The sequence below is a fragment of the Oncorhynchus tshawytscha genome, linkage group LG13, assembly GCF_018296145.1.
Source record: "Oncorhynchus tshawytscha isolate Ot180627B linkage group LG13, Otsh_v2.0, whole genome shotgun sequence".
NCBI classification, from domain to species: domain Eukaryota; kingdom Metazoa; phylum Chordata; class Actinopteri; order Salmoniformes; family Salmonidae; genus Oncorhynchus; species Oncorhynchus tshawytscha.
This window is the reverse complement of record NC_056441.1, coordinates 35176904-35198129: the sequence shown is the minus strand read 5'-3', so window position 1 is coordinate 35198129 and position 21226 is coordinate 35176904. Positions and strand designations below refer to the sequence as shown.

General features: G+C 42.4%; 2 protein-coding genes across 4 annotated transcripts; one reads left to right on the top strand and one right to left on the bottom strand.

The window, feature by feature from the left end:
* Positions 1 to 559: 559 nt before the first annotated feature.
* On the bottom strand, positions 560 to 7625 carry LOC112264799 (tubulin beta chain). Of its 2 annotated transcripts, XM_042295605.1 has the most exons (5): positions 7448 to 7597; positions 5506 to 5633; positions 5010 to 5118; positions 3118 to 3228; positions 560 to 2903 (listed from the first exon to the last, which is right to left on the bottom strand). In XM_042295605.1, the coding sequence occupies exons 4-5, from the start codon at positions 3176 to 3178 to the stop codon at positions 1846 to 1848; spliced, it is 1119 nt and encodes a 372-aa protein (XP_042151539.1). In that variant the 5' UTR covers positions 3179 to 3228; positions 5010 to 5118; positions 5506 to 5633; positions 7448 to 7597; the 3' UTR covers positions 560 to 1845. The 2 variants fall into 2 exon arrangements, with proteins under 2 accessions (XP_042151539.1, XP_024297419.2); XM_024441651.2 differs by lacking the exon at positions 5506 to 5633 and having other exon boundaries at positions 7448 to 7625.
* A 1894-nt stretch (positions 7626 to 9519) lies between these two features.
* Positions 9520 to 18729, top strand: LOC112264798 (flotillin-1). Of its 2 annotated transcripts, none has more exons than XM_024441648.2 (13): positions 9520 to 9676; positions 10280 to 10340; positions 10605 to 10680; positions 10821 to 10911; positions 11386 to 11529; positions 12313 to 12432; positions 12557 to 12652; positions 12963 to 13115; positions 13226 to 13407; positions 16765 to 16810; positions 17104 to 17241; positions 17493 to 17657; positions 18478 to 18729. In XM_024441648.2, exons 2-13 carry the CDS (start codon positions 10298 to 10300, stop codon positions 18496 to 18498), a joined length of 1275 nt encoding a protein of 424 aa, XP_024297416.1. In that variant the 5' UTR covers positions 9520 to 9676; positions 10280 to 10297; the 3' UTR covers positions 18499 to 18729. The 2 variants fall into 2 exon arrangements, with proteins under 2 accessions (XP_024297416.1, XP_024297417.1); XM_024441649.2 differs by lacking the exon at positions 9520 to 9676 and adding an exon at positions 9911 to 10032.
* The last annotated feature ends 2497 nt before the right edge of the window (positions 18730 to 21226 follow it).

Here is a 21226-nt window from a genome sequence, read left to right as displayed (position 1 = left end):
CTGATGATTTAAACAAATTCAAAATGGCCCTACATTCATGACCTAATTCGTTTTTCATTTATCTGTTTTGACTCTTTTTTCCCCCTCCCTTTCTCTGAGTTTGTACTAACATAAGAAGAGCCAAGGTATTCTCCAATTCCAAACCTGTTTTTTTACGAAGCATGATCTGACAGATACAATTTGATTAGTCTGCCACTGCTTGTGCCCTTTTGGAATTAATCACAGACCCAGGCAGAGGAATCTACATATGCTAATCTAGTGTATTAGACAAAGGCAAAACAAGATAGCAATATTTTGGAAGATCATTTGGGTTTATCTGCTGTTTTCAAGTGCTTATTCATATTCTTTTACAATCTCGTTTTACAAATAGCCTTAAACACCCAAAGGATGTTTTGCCTTTTCCAAACAGTTTCTTGATATAATATTTGTTTCAATTTAACTGATTTTCTAAATGTTCAATGCGAGGGTGTTACAGCAAATGTTTGCAATGGTTTCATTGTGAATGTATTATTGCTTCATTATACCACAATATTATTTTCCAATAAAAACACCAGAGAGGTTTTCTAAAAAGGACTTTTTATTTCTCCCCAGGGGCACCTTGCTTTTCACTTTCTCAGAGATCATTTTTTAAATAATCAGAATAGAAAAAAAACAAAGAAAACACATACAAGAGAGTTGCAGTTTCATCCCTTCATAGTGCAGTACAGATGTCAACAATACCTGACACTATAGCCGGGTTTGGACATGTAGATAACCTGGCTTGGACCTAAAATAACAATGACAATCTATGTGAATAGTGGTTAAAAATGTAAACATTTACTAAAATGTTGTGTACACACACATTTGCAGAGGTTCCTTCAGATAATCTTGTTTCAAAAACTTGCTATGGTCAAATGGAATACAATTCCTGGACCTCTCCCCATTAGGTTCCAGTTCCACTATCACTGAGATTGATAATACTGGTAGAACCCAACACATGTTCACTGGTCATTGCCATGATATTGTTGTCTGTTATAAAGCTCCATTGGCACTATCAAACTAAATCCATCGATTAATTTTCATCCCATCTTTGTCTATGTCATCCTGTATTCACAGACGTTGGTTGGCGTCTGGGGGAGGGCGGCTCCAGGTGGCACAGACACCTTCATTAAAGTCAGGTCGGAATCCAGTCACCGTTCAGAAGTTAATAACTAATTAACTTCTGAACGGTGACTGGATTCCGGCCCAGATCTGTTTGCCAATGACGTGGCAATGACCATAGAAGTTGGTGGCAAGACAGCACAAACAGATCTGGGACCAGGCTATAAGTTAATAACCATAGTCTCAAAATCAGAACTGTGGGGTGAGAGGTCCTGTAGTGCTTATGTGGTCACATTCACATTTATTTGTGACATGATTAAATGCAAAATCATGGCAACAACAAAAATAACACTGAAATTAACAGGAACAATTTTGTCATAGGCACAGGCTTCTTCTTAAACTTTCTTTCAACAATTTTGTTTCTTAACGTACTTATTTATTAAATGGTGTCGAGTAAATGGAATGCAGACTGTGTCCAGTTTATTTGTTCATAATGCTGCTTGTCACTCCTCTCCTCCTCTCTTACTTACATTCATTCCCCCTTGTCCAGTCACATTCTTCAGTCATTCTGTTCTCGTTGAGCCATTTCAACCATTTTCAGATTTGATCCTCCATTTCTGGGTGTGCAATTGGGCCCCTCCTCTTCTCAGCTTTTCTTTTGGCACTTTTCTTGTTTTCCTCTTTTTGTGGTATTTTGTTATTTTCTGGCTTTCTGTAGGACTTTTCTTCATTCTTCCACCTCGCTCATGTTGCTTCACTCCGTCTTTAAGCGTCCTCCTCAGCCTCCTCCTCAAACTCACCTTCCTCCTCGGCGGTGGCGTCCTGGTACTGCTGGTACTCAGACACCAGGTCGTTCATGTTGCTCTCTGCCTCAGTGAACTCCATCTCGTCCATGCCCTCTCCGGTGTACCAATGGAGGAAGGCCTTGCGGCGGAACATGGCGGTGAACTGCTCAGAGATACGCTTGAACAGCTCCTGGATGGCCGTGCTGTTGCCAATGAAGGTGACGGCCATTTTGAGGCCTCTTGGAGGAATGTCGCAGACGGCGGTCTTGACGTTGTTGGGGATCCATTCAACAAAGTAGCTGCTGTTCTTGTTCTGGACGTTGAGCATCTGCTCGTCCACCTCCTTCATGGACATGCGGCCACGGAAGACAGCGGCGACAGTGAGGTAGCGACCGTGACGCGGGTCACATGCGGCCATCATGTTCTTGGCGTCGAACACTTGCTGGGTGAGTTCCGGCACGGTGAGGGCACGGTACTGCTGGCTCCCCCTGCTGGTGAGGGGGGCGAAGCCGGGGATGAAGAAGTGGAGACGGGGGAAAGGCACCATGTTCACAGCCAATTTACGGAGGTCGGCGTTGAGCTGGCCGGGGAAACGCAGGCAGGTGGTCACTCCGCTCATGGTGGCCGACACCAGGTGGTTGAGGTCTCCGTAAGTCGGCGTGGTGAGTTTGAGGGTCCGGAAGCAGATGTCGTAGAGAGCCTCGTTGTCAATGCAGAAGGTCTCGTCCGTGTTCTCTACAAGTTGGTGAACCGAGAGGGTGGCGTTGTAGGGCTCCACCACCGTGTCTGACACTTTAGGGGAGGGCACCACGCTGAAGGTGTTCATGATGCGGTCAGGGTACTCTTCACGGATCTTGCTGATGAGCAGGGTGCCCATGCCCGAGCCAGTGCCCCCACCCAGGGAGTGGGTGAGCTGGAATCCCTGGAGGCAGTCGCAGCTCTCAGCTTCTTTCCTCACCACATCCAGGACTGAGTCCACCAGCTCTGCTCCCTCAGTGTAGTGGCCCTTTGCCCAGTTGTTTCCTGCGCCGCTTTGACCTAGAAACATAGGAGGAAAGGGGGGTCATTTGAAGGAGAAAAGGGGAAGAGAGGAGAACACCTCAAACCCTATTTTACTTCAAAAATGACAGGACGGTTACATAATATGTATTTTTTTTAATCACACAGTTTAATTTCCCTATGTGCTAACTAAAAGTGATATGTCCCATACATTTCCAAGCAGTGCTAAACTCACACCCCTCTCATTCCTTACCAAACACAAAGTTGTCTGGTCTGAAGATCTGTCCGAAGGGTCCGGATCTGACAGAATCCATGGTGCCGGGCTCCAGGTCCACTAGGACCGCTCTGGGTACATACTTGCCACCTACAAGAGAGGCAAAGATAGACACACACCAGCTCAATACTGCAGGGAACAATGGGCTATATGATGTCAAGGGGAGAGGAGTTCCTGTCTGTGCTCCAGGGGGAGGACAAAATATATCACGTCCTGTACACCTCCATTAGTCTTCGAATTGAGTGATCCTATTCAGTATCCCTTGCGACGTTGATATTTTCACCCATTACATTACATTATGGATATCATTTAAATGAATCTCAATTTCAATAGAATAAATGCATATATGTATGTTTGCATATACAGTACCAGTCAAAAGGTTTGACACATCTACTCATTCAAGGGTTTTTTCTTTATTTTTACTATTTTCTACATTGTAGAATAATAGTGAAGACATCAAAACTATGAAATAATATGGATCATGTAGTAACCCCCCAAAAAGTGTTAAACAAATCAAAATATACTTTATATGTTACATTCTTCAAAGTAGTCGCCCTTTGCCTTGATGACAGGTTTGCACACTCTTGGCATTATCTCAACCAGTTTCACCTGGAATGCTTTTCCAACAGTCTGAAGCAGTTCCTACATACGCTGAGCACATGTTGGCTGCTTTTGTTTCACTCTGCAGTCCAACTCATCCCAAACCATCTCAATTGGGTTGAAGTCGGGTGAGTGTGGAGGCCCTTACAATAACCCTTACACAGCCTGGAGGTGTGTTTGGTCATTGTTCTGTTGAAAAACAAATGATAGTCCCACTAAAGGCAAACCAGATGGGATGCAGAATCGCTGCAGAATGCTGTGGTAGACATGCTGGTTAAGTATGCCTTGAATTCTAAATAAATAACTGACAGTGCCACCAGCAAAGCACCCCCACACCTCCTCCTCCATGCTTCACGGTTGGAACCACACATGCGGAGATAATCCGTTCACCTACTCTGTGTCTCACAAAGACACAGCGGTTGAAATCAAAAATCTCAAATTTGGACTCATCAGACCAAAGGAAAAGGCCTGATTCATGCAGTCTCCTCTGAACAGTTGATGTTGTGATGTGTCTATTACTTGAACTCTGTGAAGCATTTATTTGGTCTGCAATCTTAGGTGCAGTTAACTCTAATGAACTTATCCTCTGCAGCAGAGGTAACTCTGGGTCTTCCTTTCCTGTGGCTGTCCTCGTGAGAGCCAGTTTCATCATAGCGATTGATGGTTTTTGTGACTGCACTTGAAGAAACTTGAAAAGTTCTTGACATTTTCCAGATTGACTGACTTTCATGTCTTAAAGTAATGGACTGTCGTTTCTCTTTGCTTATTTGAGCTGTTATTGCAATAATATGGACTTTTACCAAATAGGGCTATCTGTATATCACCCCTACCTTGTCACAACACAACTGATTGGCTCAAACACATTAAGAGGGATAGAAATTCCACAAATTAACTTTTAACAAGGCACACCTGTTAATTGAAATGCATTCCAGGTGGCTACCTCATGAAGCTGGTTGAGAGAATGCAAAGAGTGTGCAAAGCTGTCATCAAGGCAAAGGGTGGCTACTTTGAAGAATCTCAAATATAAAATATATTTAGATTTGTTTCACACTTTTTTGGTTACTACATGATTCCATATGTGTCATTTCATACTTTTGATGTCTTCACTATTATTCCACAATTTCGAAAACAGTAAAAATAAAGAATAACCCTTGAATGAGTAGGTATCTCCAAACTTTTGACTGGTACTGTATGTACATGTCTGTGTAAGCACCAAAGACATTCTTCTGTTGAAATGTTCTTTGTAACTGTAGAGGGTGGAGATGTGCTACCTGAAGCCTCGTTGTAGTAGACGCTGATCCTGTCCAGCTGCAGGTCGCTGTCTCCGTGGTAGGTGCCTGTTGGGTCGATGCCATGTTCATCGCTGATCACCTCCCAGAACTAAAGTGGTCAGATCGATAAAAGTCAACAAGAGGCTTGAATTGACACAGGCCAGCACTCCTAAAGTGCAGGTTGCGCTAAGAGGCTGAACTACCAACGTAATGTAATAGCCCATTCACTTGAGGGGTGGTGTAAGGTCAAGTGGTTGGGAAGCTGAGCTACTAATGTATATTTGGTTGTTGTTACTATATTATTACATTAGAAATGTAATGAAAAAAAAGGACTATTGCTGTAAAGATGAACATGGCCATATACCATATAAGGTCACTTACAAAATATCATGCAAGACAAACTATTATGTTAAGTTGAACCATATACCATATGGATATTCAATACGTTACATAATTCCAAAATTATTCAAAATGTCTCCCAGTGGCATTGTCTAACCTGGCACAGATGTGTGCTCTTGACTTCCCTGGTATCACACAGATGAAAAACTGCTGTTGAATTCTCTCAGGGAGTGTAGAAAGCAGATGTTGGCATTGGCTCAGAAACAACCCTCAGTTCCATCCCTCCTGAGGCAAATCCAATAAATAATTACCTTCGCAGTCACAAGACATTATACTAGAATAAGGACCGTCCATGAAGATTCATTATAAGTGGCTAAGAGAGAAGCAGTACTCTGTAGGCTACCATATAAGCAGGAAAAGTATAACCATCCCAGAGGAATTAGACTACTGGGACAGATTGATGGGGTGAGACTTAAGGCGAAACTTCGTTAAGGAAGTGGCACAGACTGTCACACGAACTCAACTGACCCTATTATGAAATGGAGAGAGAGGACACTGTGTTATATCATACACCTATTGATCTTTCACTCCACTTTGAAATCCAAACTTTAACCCCTCACAATAGCAAGAAAGATTAGCGACATGGCCAATTCTTGTTCACCGTGCTAATACAAAATTCTCATTTAACACATCAACAAGTTAGGGCTACCAAATTAGGCTAGTGACACACTCCGTTCCCATCCACCACAAAGGGTAGGGCTGAATAGACTTATCTAGCGAACCGGTATAGACAGCATATTTAAAGAGAGTAATTGAGGCCTTGTGTGGATATTAAATTATGTTGATTACATTTCACTGGACCCTCCATGGTGGTGTTCCCAAATAGTGTTGTGTAAAATAACTAAGTTGAGGATAGAAATATATAGGCTACACTAAAGCGTCCGCTCGGCTCTGTATATCACAAAGCGTTGAGTCATTTAAATGACGACATCTGCTCTGCTAGTCTACCACTTGTTCATATCCCTCCCCCTCGCCCAGATGCCCCCGTCTCAGAGTTTTTGGCATTCGTTCCTCGCTCCTGCCTACCTCAGCAACTTTCCCTTTTTCTTCTTAAAGGACGTTTATTCAGCTCCAACAATACAACGGCTATAGTTTCTCCGCTATTTTACATAAATCGCCATTGTGACATGAATATCATAGCGTTAATAATGGTTTATTTTACTGGTCTATTACGCGCACTCAGCCAAGAGCCGGGGTGTAAATGCGCAACAGGGCATGCGTTTCTGTCGTAAAATGCCCGTTACTCTTTTAAAGTTTGACTTTAACGTAAGTAACGTTACTTATGTAAATGTGTAATGCAAGGGAATACTGAGACTAAAATTATAGGAATCCTTGACTTGGCAAACCACAATAAAAAGGAAATAAATTGTCTCGAAAATGCTATATTTGTGCGTCAACATCTGTAAACGTGGGGGGGTGAACTATATGAAACTATTGTTTCTTGCCAGTGTCATAACGGTAGAACTAAGTGTCTTTTTAGTTGACTTATCATTTGTGTTTTAAAGTCTTCATTTTAGACATTTGTTTTTCGTAGTCTGTCGAAGGGAAGGCTATTCCAGACACAAAACAATGAGCGTGGCAGAGAGAGGCCAGACAGAGGGACACAGCCACACGCCCAGCGAATTCCTGTCTCAATAGACCCGTTAACTCACTATAAGAAAATAACTGTCAGCGTTCTTCCAGTTTCGCTTTCTTCTACGACTAGTTCACATTAACAAATTATACATTTATATCCCATAAAGAACCAAACTAAATAGAAGTTTTACAACAGGACTGAAAAGGGGACAACAAAAGGGATATTCTTTCCGGTACTCTTCATCCATTGAGATAACTTTAAATGGCCACCTCATGTTAGAAAAGAACATAACGGAACATTCTGCATTGAATGTTTATCATTTCGGCTAAGTGGAACATTTCGACTTAAAATACACATAGCCTAGAATACAACTTCTTGTCTCGAGAAGCAACAAATGGTACAATGCATTATTGATTAATTCCCAAATGTAAGCCTTGTTCATTTCAGTTTTCAAGATTCTTACCTTGGCCCCAATCTGGTTACCGCACTGGCCAGCCTGAATGTGCACGATTTCCCTCATTCTGTATGCTTGTTATAATAGAAAATACAAGCGAAGATGTGGAGTGCTGTTATTGCCACAGTTGACCCACTGACCACTGTGAAGTATGTGGATGCCACCTTTGAGCAAGGCGGGACAAAGAATTTATAAGTCTGGATCGTGCCCAAACCGAGGCTTGCGCTAATGATTGGTCACGGTCTTCGGAAACCCAATCTTGATTGGCTGAGGAAAGAAAATCTAAGGGGTTTCTCTGCCGTAATGAAAGGGGCCGGAAGTAGAGAGGGAGTGCCGCGTCCCGTCCTGTCATCACTGTCCTGTTGGAGCAGGCCATGGAATCAGCACACTTGCTGTCAAAGATTTTCTAATGTATGACTTTCCTGCCATGCATCCTGTAAGACTCCTATAGAATTGGCTATTAATGTAAAAATATTTTGTTGGATAATATTTTTCCCCCTATTAGATGTGAAAACAGTCCCTATAATAACAAACTAAAAAGGGATATTATGTACAGTTATTGATTACCTGAAATCAGATCAGCCAAGACAAATAATTGACATATTGATAACCTTATTACAATAAATGCAAATATGTTCATCATCCAAAATATGAGTTTAAAACAAATATGCTTTAATGACGCTGTAAGTAACATAAAACTTTCCAGGACATAGACATGTCTTATATGTGCAGAAAGCTTAAATACTTGTTAATCTAACTGCACTGTCCAATTTACAGTAGCTATTACAGTAAAAAAAATACCATGCTATTGTTTGAGGAGAGTGCACAACAACAAAAAACATTTATCACGGCAACTGGTTTGATACATTCACATCTGAAGGTAAATAATGTACTTACATTCAGTAATCTTACTCTGATTTGTCATCCCGAGAGTCCCAGAGATAAAATGTAGCATAGTTTGATCAAATACATTTTTATATTAAAATGTAGTAATTGGGTTCTACAGTTTGAACCCCTGCTGTCTCTGGCTCCACACCCACCCCTCCCGGCCATCTAGATGTGTGAAAGTTAGTGTATAAGCTAATGATCCATCATATATGACATCCCTGGGAGTGTGTAAACTTACATTTTGTAGTACCATATCATTTCTGTATGTTCTCTAAAATGTTCTTGAAAATGTATTAATTGACCAATTCGGCACATTGTGCAGTATTACAATGCTCCACTGGATAAATAGGAAACTTTGCACATACACTGCTACCATCTAGTGGCTAAAATCTAAATTGCGCCTAAACTGCAATATTATATTATGGCCTTTGTACTGCATTTCAAAGATGTAACATTTGTATTATTTTTTTACCAGATCTAATGTGTTATATTCTCCTACATTAAATTCACATTCCACAAATTTCAAAGTACTTTCTTTCAAATGGTATCAAGAATATGTATATCCTGGCTTCAGGTCCTGAGCTACAGGCAGTTGGATTTGGGTATGTCATTTTAGGCGAAAATGTTTAAAAAGGGTCCGATCCTTTAGACAATCATTCAATGCGTGGTTGCATGAAGCAAAACATTCAAGTACAACCTGTCACATTGGTGCCGTGTCTCAGAACACAGCAGATTGGCCTCACTTGAAAGAAGTTGGGTTGCCATCAGAATGAGAGGCTATGGGGTAGACAATTTGAGGACACACACACACACACACACACACACACACACACACACACACACATATATATATACACACAAACACACACATACACACACACACACACACACACACACACACACACACACACACACACACACACACACACACACACACACACACATCCTCTCTTTTAAATAGGCATGATGCCTCCACATCCATCTAATGAGATACTGACACAACAAAGACCAACAGGCAACTAAATTGCATAAAGTCAATAACTTTGTTGATATAGCTAAGTAATTCGATTGTGTATCCTAAATGCAAAAGTATTTCACACTGATCATTGAATGAAATCCAATTCACCACCCCACCACAAGATGGCGACAGCACATTTTGCAATGGGCGTGAGACGATGGATAGACGCTTTTGACGGGAAGAGCTATAACGGGACAGAAGCTTCATATATACATACTGACATTGGACAGACGACAGCAAGAATAACACTGCTGTATTTTGAGAGCCAAAAACAGTATTGTTGCAACGCATCTATACATTTGCATTCTGCATTAGTTCATTCTGTCAAATTGGTAAGTGATCGGATATATTTTGACTAATCTTTAGACTGATTTGATGCATCTCGGTTTGCAACATAAACAAACATCTGTGGAGTCTGGCAGAAATTATACATTTTTATCATTGCTAACATACCCCTGCATGTTTTATGAAAATCCTATTTGCATGTGTGTTGATACATTTGTTGATACAGTACATGGGCGTGTCTTCTATGCGCTTAATCAGCTAAATGTTCTGGGTGTGCTCGTGATACGGATGCTGCGCAACATTTACGCAGATTCAATTAACTGCAAGTGATGTCTGCTGAACCCTTGGATTTTCATGGGGAATGTTACAATAGTTGTAATACTGACTATCTGCTCAGATTCAGGTGAAATCTTAATAGAATATATTAAAAATGTAGTAACATTTAGTTACTTACAGCAGCTGTACCAAATTGTTATTATTAAACCAACTGTATAGATGTCATGCTGTCAAGCATGACTGATGAATTACAAATGCTTCAGCAATAGTCCAATGTAAGGCTCTGAAGTAATCCACTGTCAGGCTCACTGCCTGGCCCACTGCTTGGTATATGAAATGGTTTAATTAAATGGTGTGTTTTTTTGTCTTTACAGCATCTGAGGAAGAAAAACATGTTCTACACGTGTGGTCCAAATGAGGCTATGGTGGTGTCAGGTCCATTCTCTAACCCAGTGTTTCCCAACCCTGTTCCTCCAGTTCCCCTAGTGCACATTTTACTTGTAGTGACAAACACACCTTGTTCAACTCATTGAGGGCTTGATGATTAGTTGACAAGTTGAATCAAGTGTGCTTGTCCAGGGTTACTCGAGGACCAGGGTTGGGAAACAGTGTAAACATGTACAATTAAAGAGCTGTAGGATGGTAATAATACTCTCATGTGTATCTCACAATCCCCCCCCCCTTCTCTCTGTTTCCCAGGGTGCCTCCGTTCTCCTCCAGTAATGATTGCTGGAGGCAGAGTGTTTGTGCTTCCCTGTTTTCAGAAGATCCAGAGGTAAAGTTTCTTCTCCTGGTCATGTCTGCAAACACACATGGTAATGATCTGGCCATGTATTGCCATCTGCCCTTGTTTTGGGATATCATACCACGACATTGTGGAATGACCATATCTCTCCCTCCTTTCCTCTCGCCCAGGATCTCCCTGAACATTCTGACGCTGAGCGTGAAGAGTGAGAAAGTCTACACCCGACGTGGGGTTCCCATCTCGGTCACTGGTATTGCCCAGGTTAGTCTCTCCGTCTTCCTCGGTCTCCATTTCTTCCTGAGCCAATGTAAGTACACCATTCTGTCAAATCACCAGTCCTTTAGACCTGTTTAGACACCCTAGTTTTGAACACAAGTGTAAGGGCTCTCTTTGATTAGGTAGGTAACAAGTAGATCATTAAAACTGGCTTGTGTCATTCATTTATGCACTGGCATTAAATTCTGAAATACCTCACTCTCTTGTGCTATGGACAGGACAGAGTAACCTTGCCTGTTGCAGTGTTGATACAGCTACTGCTGCTGTGTAGTTGGGTAGTGTACAGTACATGCTTCTGTTTGTTTAGCACTGTGCACACCTGAGTCGTGTTCATTAATTACCCCAAAAAAGACTAAAACTACCCAAACTTGCTCAGAAATGCCCATTTTCGTTTTCTGCTTAAAAAAACAAACATTTTTAAATGTTCATTTGCTATTATGTGTTCCCTCCTCCGTCCAGATGAAGATCCAGGGGCAGAACAAGGAGATGCTGGCCGCAGCCTGTCAGATGTTCATGGGGAAGTCGGAGGGCGAGATCGCCCAAATTGCCCTGGAGACGCTGGAGGGCCACCAGAGGGCCATCATCGCCCACCTGACTGTGGAGGTAAACTTGACAACACGAGGGGGGCGTGGGTTTTGACCATTTTAGCACAGCTGTGCCGCGGTCGTAGGTACAAGATGAAGCCGAGTACCGCCGGCTACCCAATCACAATGCTTGTTTTGACCAACCCATTGTAAAACAACTGTTTTGCAAGATGTCACAAACAGATCTGGGACCAGGCTACATTAAAGCAGTACACTCATTTTAGTGCAACAGAAACATTTCGGCACTATTTTGCCTTCTTCATCGTTACATGAGGTGAACTGGACAGCACCCTTACCACATCCACAGTTACAGTTGCAGATAAATAAACAGCACCTTATAGCTGCTCACTCATTTCAATGCAGTGAAGCCATGACCAAAGCCAAGAGCTATGGCCAGAGACACACTCCCCTACGTATTTATATGGACAGTGAAGCTAAAACTTTTGATTTGGCTCTATACTCCAGCATTTTGGAATTGAGATCAAATAATTCATATGAGGCGACAGTACAGAATGTCGTAATTTGAGGGTACTTTTGCATGTACCGTAGTCAGCACATTGCACAGCGGAAACTATCTTGTTACATAACCGTAACAAACAGACGATGACAAACAACACATGCAACAGTTGTATATACATCAGAACCATAGTCATATGGATATCTCTGTCTGGCTATGTGTTCAACAACTTGTACATAGTAACACGATGGAGCGGGAACACGGCAACTTTTTACTGTCATGACAATTGCACTAAACACAAGCATATCAACATCGGTACGAACCCATTTATTTCACCCCCTCCAGGAGATCTATAGGGACCGTAAGAAGTTCTCAGAGGAGGTGTTCAAGGTGGCCTCGTCCGACCTGTTCAACATGGGCATCAGCGTGGTCAGCTACACGCTCAAAGACGTTCACGACGACCAGGTGTGCTTTCTCGCGCTCTTCTTTCAATGGAGACTCCATTGATTCAACTACTCCAATGCTGGATAAATAATGAAGCCTAAACTAAAAAGTAACCAATGTTGTTCTCTTCCCCTCTGTGGTTCAGGACTACCTCCACTCCCTGGGGAAGTCCAGGACCGCCCAGGTGCAGAAAGACGCCCGCATCGGAGAGGCCCAGTTTAAGAGGGATGCTGTGATCAGGGTGAGCCACCTGTCCCTTCTCTCCTCCTTCCTACCTTCTTCTCTTCTTGCACCCTTTATCCTGTCCCTTTCTCTCGTTTATTTCTGAGTTCTCCATCACGTTCCTTCGCTTGGTTTTCCCCTATCCGCTCTTGCTTTTCTCTTTTCTCATACTCCATCTGAACCTCTCCTTCTCCAATCTCTCCGTGTTCCTTTTTTATACTTCCTGGGGTTCTCTCTCTCGCTCTCTCTCGCTCTCTCTCGCTCTCTCTCGCTCTCTCTCGCTCTCTCTCGCTCTCTCTCGCTCTCTCTCGCTCTCGCTCTCTCTGTAGGAGGCCCATGCCAAGCAGGAGAAGATCTCAGCCCAGCACGTCAATGAGATCCAGATGGCCATGGCTCAGAGGGACTATGAGCTGAAGAAAGCATCCTACGACATCGAGGTCAACACCAAGAAGGCAGAGTCTGAGATGGCCTACCAGCTACAGGTATGTCCATAATATTGCACTGATACTCGGATGTATTGTAAAACACATAGAAATGGTCATAGAGAGTACTACTGAGATCTTGGGCTTACCATTTGAACCCTCCCCGTCAGGTGGCCAAGACCAAGCAGCTCATCGAGGAGGAGAAGATGCAGGTCCAGGTGGTGGAGCGCTCTCAGCAGATCATGCTCCAGCAGCAGGAGATCACCCGCAAGGAGAAGGAGCTGGAGGCCAAGGTGAAGAAGCCTGCTGAGGCCACGAGATACCAAATCGAGAAGCTGGCCGAGGCCCAGCGGTGAGTACCAGATAGGGTTGGGCCGATTATATGATTAAATCGAATGTCGTGGTATGCAAGACGATATATCGTGATGTGCAAGACTATATCAAATCAAATGTATTTATAAAGCCCTTTTTACATCTGCAGATGTCACAAAGTGCTTATATAGAAAAACAGCCTAAAACCCCAAACGGCAAGCAATGCAGATGTAGAAGCACGGCGGCTAGGAAAAACTCCTTAGAAAGTCAGGAGCCTAGGAAGAAACCTGGAGAGGAAACAAGGCTCTGAGGGTCTGGCCAGTCCTCTTCTGGCTATGCCGGGGGAGATTATAACAATATACGGACATTAAAACTTCTTATGGCTGGGGGGCAGTATTGAGTAGCTTGGATGAATAATGTGCCCAGAGTAAACGGCCTGCTCCTCAGTCTCAGTTGCTAATATATGCATATTATTATTAGTATTGGATAGAAAACACTCTGAAGTTTCTAAAACTTTTTGAATGATGTCTGTGAGTATAACAGAACTCATATGGCAGGCAAAAACATGAGAAGAAATCCAAACAGGAAGTGAGAAATCTCAGGTTGGTTGATTTTCAACACAGTTCCTATTGAAATCCCATTGAGATATGAATTAAATTGCACTTCCTAGGGCTTCCACTAGATGTCAACCGTCTATAGAAATTTGAATGAGGCTTCTACTGTGTTGTGGGACTGAATAAGAGCAGAATGAGCCAGGTGTCTGGCATAGAGCCATTTCCTGGTCACGCGCATTCCACATGATATCCACTTGCGTTCTGTTGCTCCTCAAGACACAAAGGAATTCTCCGGTTGGAACTTTATTGAAGATTTATGATAAAAACATCCTAATGATTGATTCTGTACTTAGTTTGAAATGTTTCTTCGACCTGTAATATACATTTTAAAAGTTTTTGTCCGAAGTAACACTCGACCAGAATGAGCGTTTGGATATGTATACCAAACGCGCTAACAAAAGGAGGTATTTGGACATAAATAACGGACATTATCGAACAAAACAAACATTTATTGTGGACCTGGGATTGCATTCTGATGAAGATCATCAAAGGTAAGGGAATATTTATCATGTAATTTCTGGTTTCTGTTGACTCCAACATGGCGACTAATTGTATTATTTTTCTGAGCGCCATGTCAGATTATTGCATGGTTTGCTTTTTCCGTAAAGTCTTTTTGAAATCTGACACAGCGGTTGCATTAAGGAGAGGTATCTATAATTCCATGTGTACAACTTGTATTATCATCTACATTTATGATGAGTATTTCTGTTGAATCGATGTGGCTATGCAAAATCACTGGATGTTTTTGGAACTAGTGAACGTAACGCGCCAATGTAAACTCAGATTTTGATATAAATATGAACTTGTTTGTATTGTGTAACATGAAGTCCTATGAGTGTCATCTGATGAAGATCATCAAAGGTTAATGATTAATTTGATCTCTATTTGTGCTTTTTGTGACTGCTATCTTTGGCTGGAAAAATGGCTGTGCTTATTCTGTGGCTTGGTGGTGACCTAACATAATCATTTGTGGTGCTTTTGCTGTAAAGCGTATTTGAAATCGTACACTGTAGTGGGATTAACAACAAGATTACCTTTAAAATGGTATAAAATACATGTATGTTTGAGGAATTTTATTATGAGATTTCTGTTTTGAATTTGGCGCCCTGCACTTTCACTGGCTGTTGTCATATCGATCCCGTTAACGGGATTTCAGCCCTAAGAAGTGTGAAGGCCAGATTGTTCGTCAAGATGTTTAAACGTTCATAGATGACCAACAGGGTCAAATAATAATCACAGTGGTTGTAGAGGGTGCAACAGGTCTGTACCTCAGGAGTAAATGTCAGTTGGCTTTTCATAGCCGAGCATTCAGAGATCGAGACAGCAGGTTCGAGAGAGAGTGATTGAGCGATTGAGAGAGACAGCAGGTCTGGGACAAGGTAGCACGTCCCCTGAACAGGTCAGGGTTCCATAGCCGTAGGCAGAACAGTTGAAACTGGAGCAGCAGCATGAGGGACAGACAGTAGTCATCAGACCAGGTAGTTCTGAGGCATGGTCCTAGGGCTCAGGTCCTCCGGGAGGGGAGGGGGAGAGAGAGAATTAGAGGGAGCATACTTAAATTCATGCAGGACACCAGATAAGACAGGAGAATTACACCAGATATAACAAACAGACTGACCCTAGCCACCCGGCACATAGACTATTGCAGCATAGATACTGGATGCTGAATTAGAGGGGGCCGGGGGACACTGTGGCCCCGTCAGACGATACCCCCGGACAGGACCAACCAGGCAGGATATAACCCCACCCACTTTGCCAAATCACAGCCCCCACACCACTAGAGGGATATCAACAGACCACCAATTTACTAGTCTGAGACAAGGCTGAGTATAGCCCACATAGATCTCCTCCACTGCATAAGCCCGAGGGAGCACAATACCAGACAGGAAGATCACATCTGTGACTCAACCCACTCAAGTGACCCACCCCTCCAAGTGACCCACCCCTCCAAGTGACCCACCCTTCCAAGTGACACACCCCTCCAAGTGACGCACCCCTCCAAGTGACGCACCCCTCCAAGTGACGCACCCCTCCAAGTGACGCACCCCTTCAAGTGACGCACCCCTCCAAGTGACGCACCCCCTCCTAGTGACGCACCGCTCCTAGTGACGTACCCCTAGTAGTGACGTACCCCTAGTAGTGACGTACCCCTAGTAGTGACGCACCCCTAGTAGTGACGCACCCCTAGTAGTGATGCACCCCTCCTAGTGACGCACCCCTCCTAGTGACGCACCCCTCCTAGTGACGCACCCCTCCAAGTGATGCACCCCTCCCCTCCTATACTCTATTTGAACTTTTCTAATCAAAACAGTGCATTTTTATCAGTTAGGCTGTATCAATATGTTGAAAATGAAGTCTAAATGAATTAACTAAACCTTATTGTTTTGCGTTACTAAGGTTATTTAATTAGAATGTGACTAATACCGTAAATAAGTTTTAAAAAATTGCCTCGTCTGGAAATATCTAGTCATTAATGGCACAAAATGATTATATTGGATATATCGCAATATTTGGAGTAGCATAACGTAGAAGCGCTCTCCCCAAATATCGCCCGACCCTCGTACCAGCCACAGGTCTCAAAATGACATTTCACAAATGATATATAGCATTTTGTGAACAATTTACTGCATAGACATTGAAAATATACTAGATATTAATGCGTTCCATGGAGTACGAGACAGACAAACAAATATACAAACTATACTGAATATGTACTATGTACTTTATACTGTACACCTAACAGGCCAAACAAGGTGTAAATAAATGTTTTTTTCCCCCCACAGTGCACAGCTCATTATGGAGGCTGAGGCAGAGGCAGAGTCCATTAGGGTGAGTGTGTCTATAAGTATCACATTGTTACTATAGGACTGTTACTGCTCCAAGCTTGTTTTAACCCTAAAAGCAGTTCATTCTTGTGTCTGGGACTCGTATAAGCAGAGAGCACTTTCACAGTAAGAGAAGGCCATGTTTACCACACGCAAGTCTTCTAGCTTGTTCCATCAATACTACTAAATCCTGCCATTAACTTATGATAAGTTACACCTAAAGAAGCCGTAACAACATAGTATGTCACAATAATAAAATCAAACTGTCAAAAATGTTCTTCTCTCTCTCTATCTCAGATTAAGGGAGATGCGGAGGCCTTTGCTGTGGAGGCCAAGGGGAGAGCCGAGGCGGAGCAGATGGCCAAGAAGGCCGAAGCATTCCAGCAGTACAAGGAGGGAGCCATGGTGGACATGCTGCTGGAGCAACTACCACTAGTGAGAAAACCTTTTCAAGACATAGAGCTCAAATACACACTTAGGGGGGAATCATCATTTGAGGTGTGCACATTCAAATATTGCGCAAGTCATGCATTGAATTGAAGATTTGCGTGAAAAAGTCATACAACTCAAGTGAAGTTATTTGAATGCAGAATTGCACGTCGTTATAGAGTCCAACATCTGAGCCCTGGGGCGAGCTTTTGGGCAGAGGAACTGGGCGAATAACTATGTTCTCTGACCGCCTCTAGATGGCGGAAGAGATCAGCAGGCCTCTGGCGCAGGCTCAGAAGATCACCATGATTTCCAGCGGGGGTACCGAGGTGGGCGCGGCCAAGCTCACAGGGGAGGTGCTAGACATCATGACCCGACTTCCGGCGACGGTGGAGAAACTGACAGGAGTCAACATCTCACAGGTGAGACAGCCTAGCCAACGATGTGTGACAGCCTAGCCAACGATGTGTGACAGCCTAGCCAACGATGTGTGACAGCCTAGCCAACGATGTGTGACAGCCTAGCCAACGATGTGTGACAGCCTAGCCAACGATGTGTGACAGCCTAGCCAACGATGTGTGACAGCCTAGCCAACGATGTGTGACGTATTTTATAACAAGAGGACTGTTATTTGTCCGAACAACAGTTTTCTCAGTAGGTCTCCAATTAATGAACCAGTGGTTACCCCTACACCGGATAGGTGCAGTGAAATGTGTTTTACAGAGTAAGCTGTAGTAGCCCGTGAAGCAAATTGGGGCTAAATGCCTTACTCACAGGCACATGGGCAGATTTTTCACTTTGTCAGGTCAGGTATTTGAACCAGCGACCTTTCGGTTGCTGGCCCAGCGCTCTAACCACTAGGCTACCTGCCACCCCTGATCCAGAGTTATATTTCACAGATTAGGATGTACAAAATGACTTGCCAGATAACTGTGACAAACACAGATCTATATGTATAACTCTTCATTCTACGGTTGATAAAGAATGCTAAAGGTTAATATGGTCACCGTACGCATCAAGTACAGGATAGTACATTGTGCACATTTCCGGTTACTATTGTTCGTAATGTTAGTCAACCTAGTTGGCTAATTTGCTGATCCAAATTTGTGAATCCCTGCTCCTGTTGGTGTTCTATGCTAAGGCTTCATTTTCTCTCTTTCTCCACACCCCTCCCCCACACCCTTTCACTCTCTGTCTCTCTCTCCATCTCCCTCTCTGTCAACCTGTCCTTCCATTCTCTAGGTGACAACTCATATGGGCTGAGGACTCCGGTGCTCAGGCAAACCTATTTCACAACCCTGCCTACTACCACAGCCTTTAACTCTCTCAAGTATGTTATGCCAAAAAAAACATATGGTGCCCTACGTAATTATTGGGACAGTGAAGCATTTTATCTTCTTTTGGCTCTATTCTCCAAAAGTTTGGATTTGAAATCAAACAATGACTGAGGTTAACGTGCAGACGGTCAGATTTTCATCCATATCGGGTGAACCGTTTAGAAATTGCATTTTGCATTTTGGAGTCACTTTTATTGTAAATAAGAATATAATATGTTTCTAAACACTTCTACATTGATGTGGATGCTACCATGTTTAGGGACAATCCTGAGAAAGTGAGAAAGTTACAGATGCACAAATATCATATCCCAAAGACATGATAACCTCTCACCATAACAATAACAGGGGAGGTTAGCATTTTGGGGGGATATTATATTTGTGTGTCTGTTACTTTCTCACTCATCATTATTCAAGATTCATTCAGGATTGTCCCTAAACATGGTAGCATCCACATTAATGTAGAAGTGTTTAGAAACATATTATATTCTTATCTACAATAAAAGTGACTCCAAAATGACACAATACATTATTTACCATTCATTTCTATTGGGAACAAAATCATCTGAAACCCAAAACAAACAACAAATTCATCCAACAGATTCGTAGGGTCACAAGCTTGATGTGGTCATTGCGTGTTATGAATATGGAAACCAAATACTAACCGTTTTACTACTTTTGAAGTATAGAGTCAAAATAAGAACAAATTCTTCACTGTCCCAATAGTTACGGAGGGCACTGTGCTGTGTCTAGTATCTACCCCCTCTTCTTTCCATGTGCCTTAATAACCCTTTCTCTGCCTCGCTCACCTTTCACCTCTTTGCGTGTATATTTTGTCGCTTGATTCCCTCCTTCATAACTGGCTGTGTCCACTGCCTTGCTGCCAAACCCTAAGTGCATCTTAACTGGCGAGTTCAATGTAAACGCACAGTCAAATCCTCCACCCTGTATTCATTTTTCTCAGTGCTCAGTCTTACTTATCAGAAGCAAAGGTGACCTGATCAAATCTGTATTTTTCTTTCATTGTTTTTAATGTTACTGGTGGTCGTTTTATTCTGACGAAATGTCATTGGTTAAGAGAGAAATGTCATGGCTTTGTTCGTACTACATTTGAGTAACAAGGAATGTGCAAAATATGAACCATTCAAAGTATTCATCGTGCTAATCTATACCTGCAAAGGCTCTTAGGAGAAGTAGTGTGAAATAAGCCAGTCAATTTAGCTGTTGTTTTTCGATATTATTATTTTCTATGGATTTCTATCTGCGAAATGTGTGCTTTCCCATTTACGTGTCTACATTCACTGTTACAACACGCTATTTACTTGTTTTCGTTGTACTGCCTGTGTCTCGCACCCTGAAGGATGCGGTTTAATCGCTAGTCTTTAGAAAGGTCAAGCTGATTATGTAGCAACTCTCACAGATGTGACTTGTATTCATTTTGTCCAGAGTGCTAGGCGACTGGTTTACTGCTCTGTTATAGCTGTCAAACCGGTCATTTGACGTTATAATCATGGAACTATTGCACTTCTGGCCAACACTACATAATGTGATGTTATTCTATTGATGTTCATTGAGATGTACTGTTAGCATTGAAGCTACGCTGTTATTAAGGTGGTCCTCAGATCAACAGAAATAGTAGCTGTAGAAATGAATGATAAAGGGAGGAATTTTCAGTTAAAAAAAAGTGATTGACAGAAGTAAAAAGAGAGGTGTCATATGTAAAAAATAAGGACTTCTGAAATCAGGTTGCTGTCTCTATTTGAGAACCTTTCGTAGCCTTAACTGAAGCTAGCTGTGTTGTATTGTACTACTAGTACATAATAGTATGATATACAAGTATTGAGTACATGGCACATATGTCGTGACATTGCATTTCATCAGAGGAAAGGCAAGCGGTCCTTCCTCATGTATACTGTATGCATGACTGGTTCAATCAAATGTCCCCTCTGGGGGTTGAATAAAGTACTATCTTACCATTCAATCAATGCCTCAGATCAGTATGTTCAAGGGAAATAAGTCAGATAGCATAGCTTGCTAGCCCTGTGTGTCTCATGGCATTACAGGGTCTAATGAGACGACTGACTCAGTATAGGAAGTGAGGTTGACAACTAACTTGCCTCATCTCCACACACTGTCACCCTCTGCCTCACCGTCGCCACATAAACTCCCTCTTATGAACTGATTTTTTTTTTCTCCTTCATTTGATTTATTTATGCGAAACACGAGACAGTTGTTATATTTAGGTGGGTTTTTTTTACAATATGATTTGTCAGGAGCCTGAATGCATGTGTCCGAACAGGTACTACTATTATAGGTCAGCAACCAAACCAGGAACTGTACCAGAGGTTCCAGTACGGGAATATTTTAGATGTTGTAATTATTGTTGAAATGCTACTACTGTACCCATTTTAGTAAAGTATTATGTTTTTTTGTTCAATTTAGTTTGAAACATTTTATACTGTACACAAATATTTTTTTTTTAAACTGTTTAAAAACATATGATTTTGTTATGTCAAGTTGTCACATTTATGAAGGGCCTTCTGAGCTCAGCGTGTTGGCCTGGTGTCCCATTCTGTTGTATCAGAAGACCAGAGTAATCAAACATCCTTATCCTTACTAAGTGTTACCTTGTTTCTGTGTTGTATCTTACTTTAACC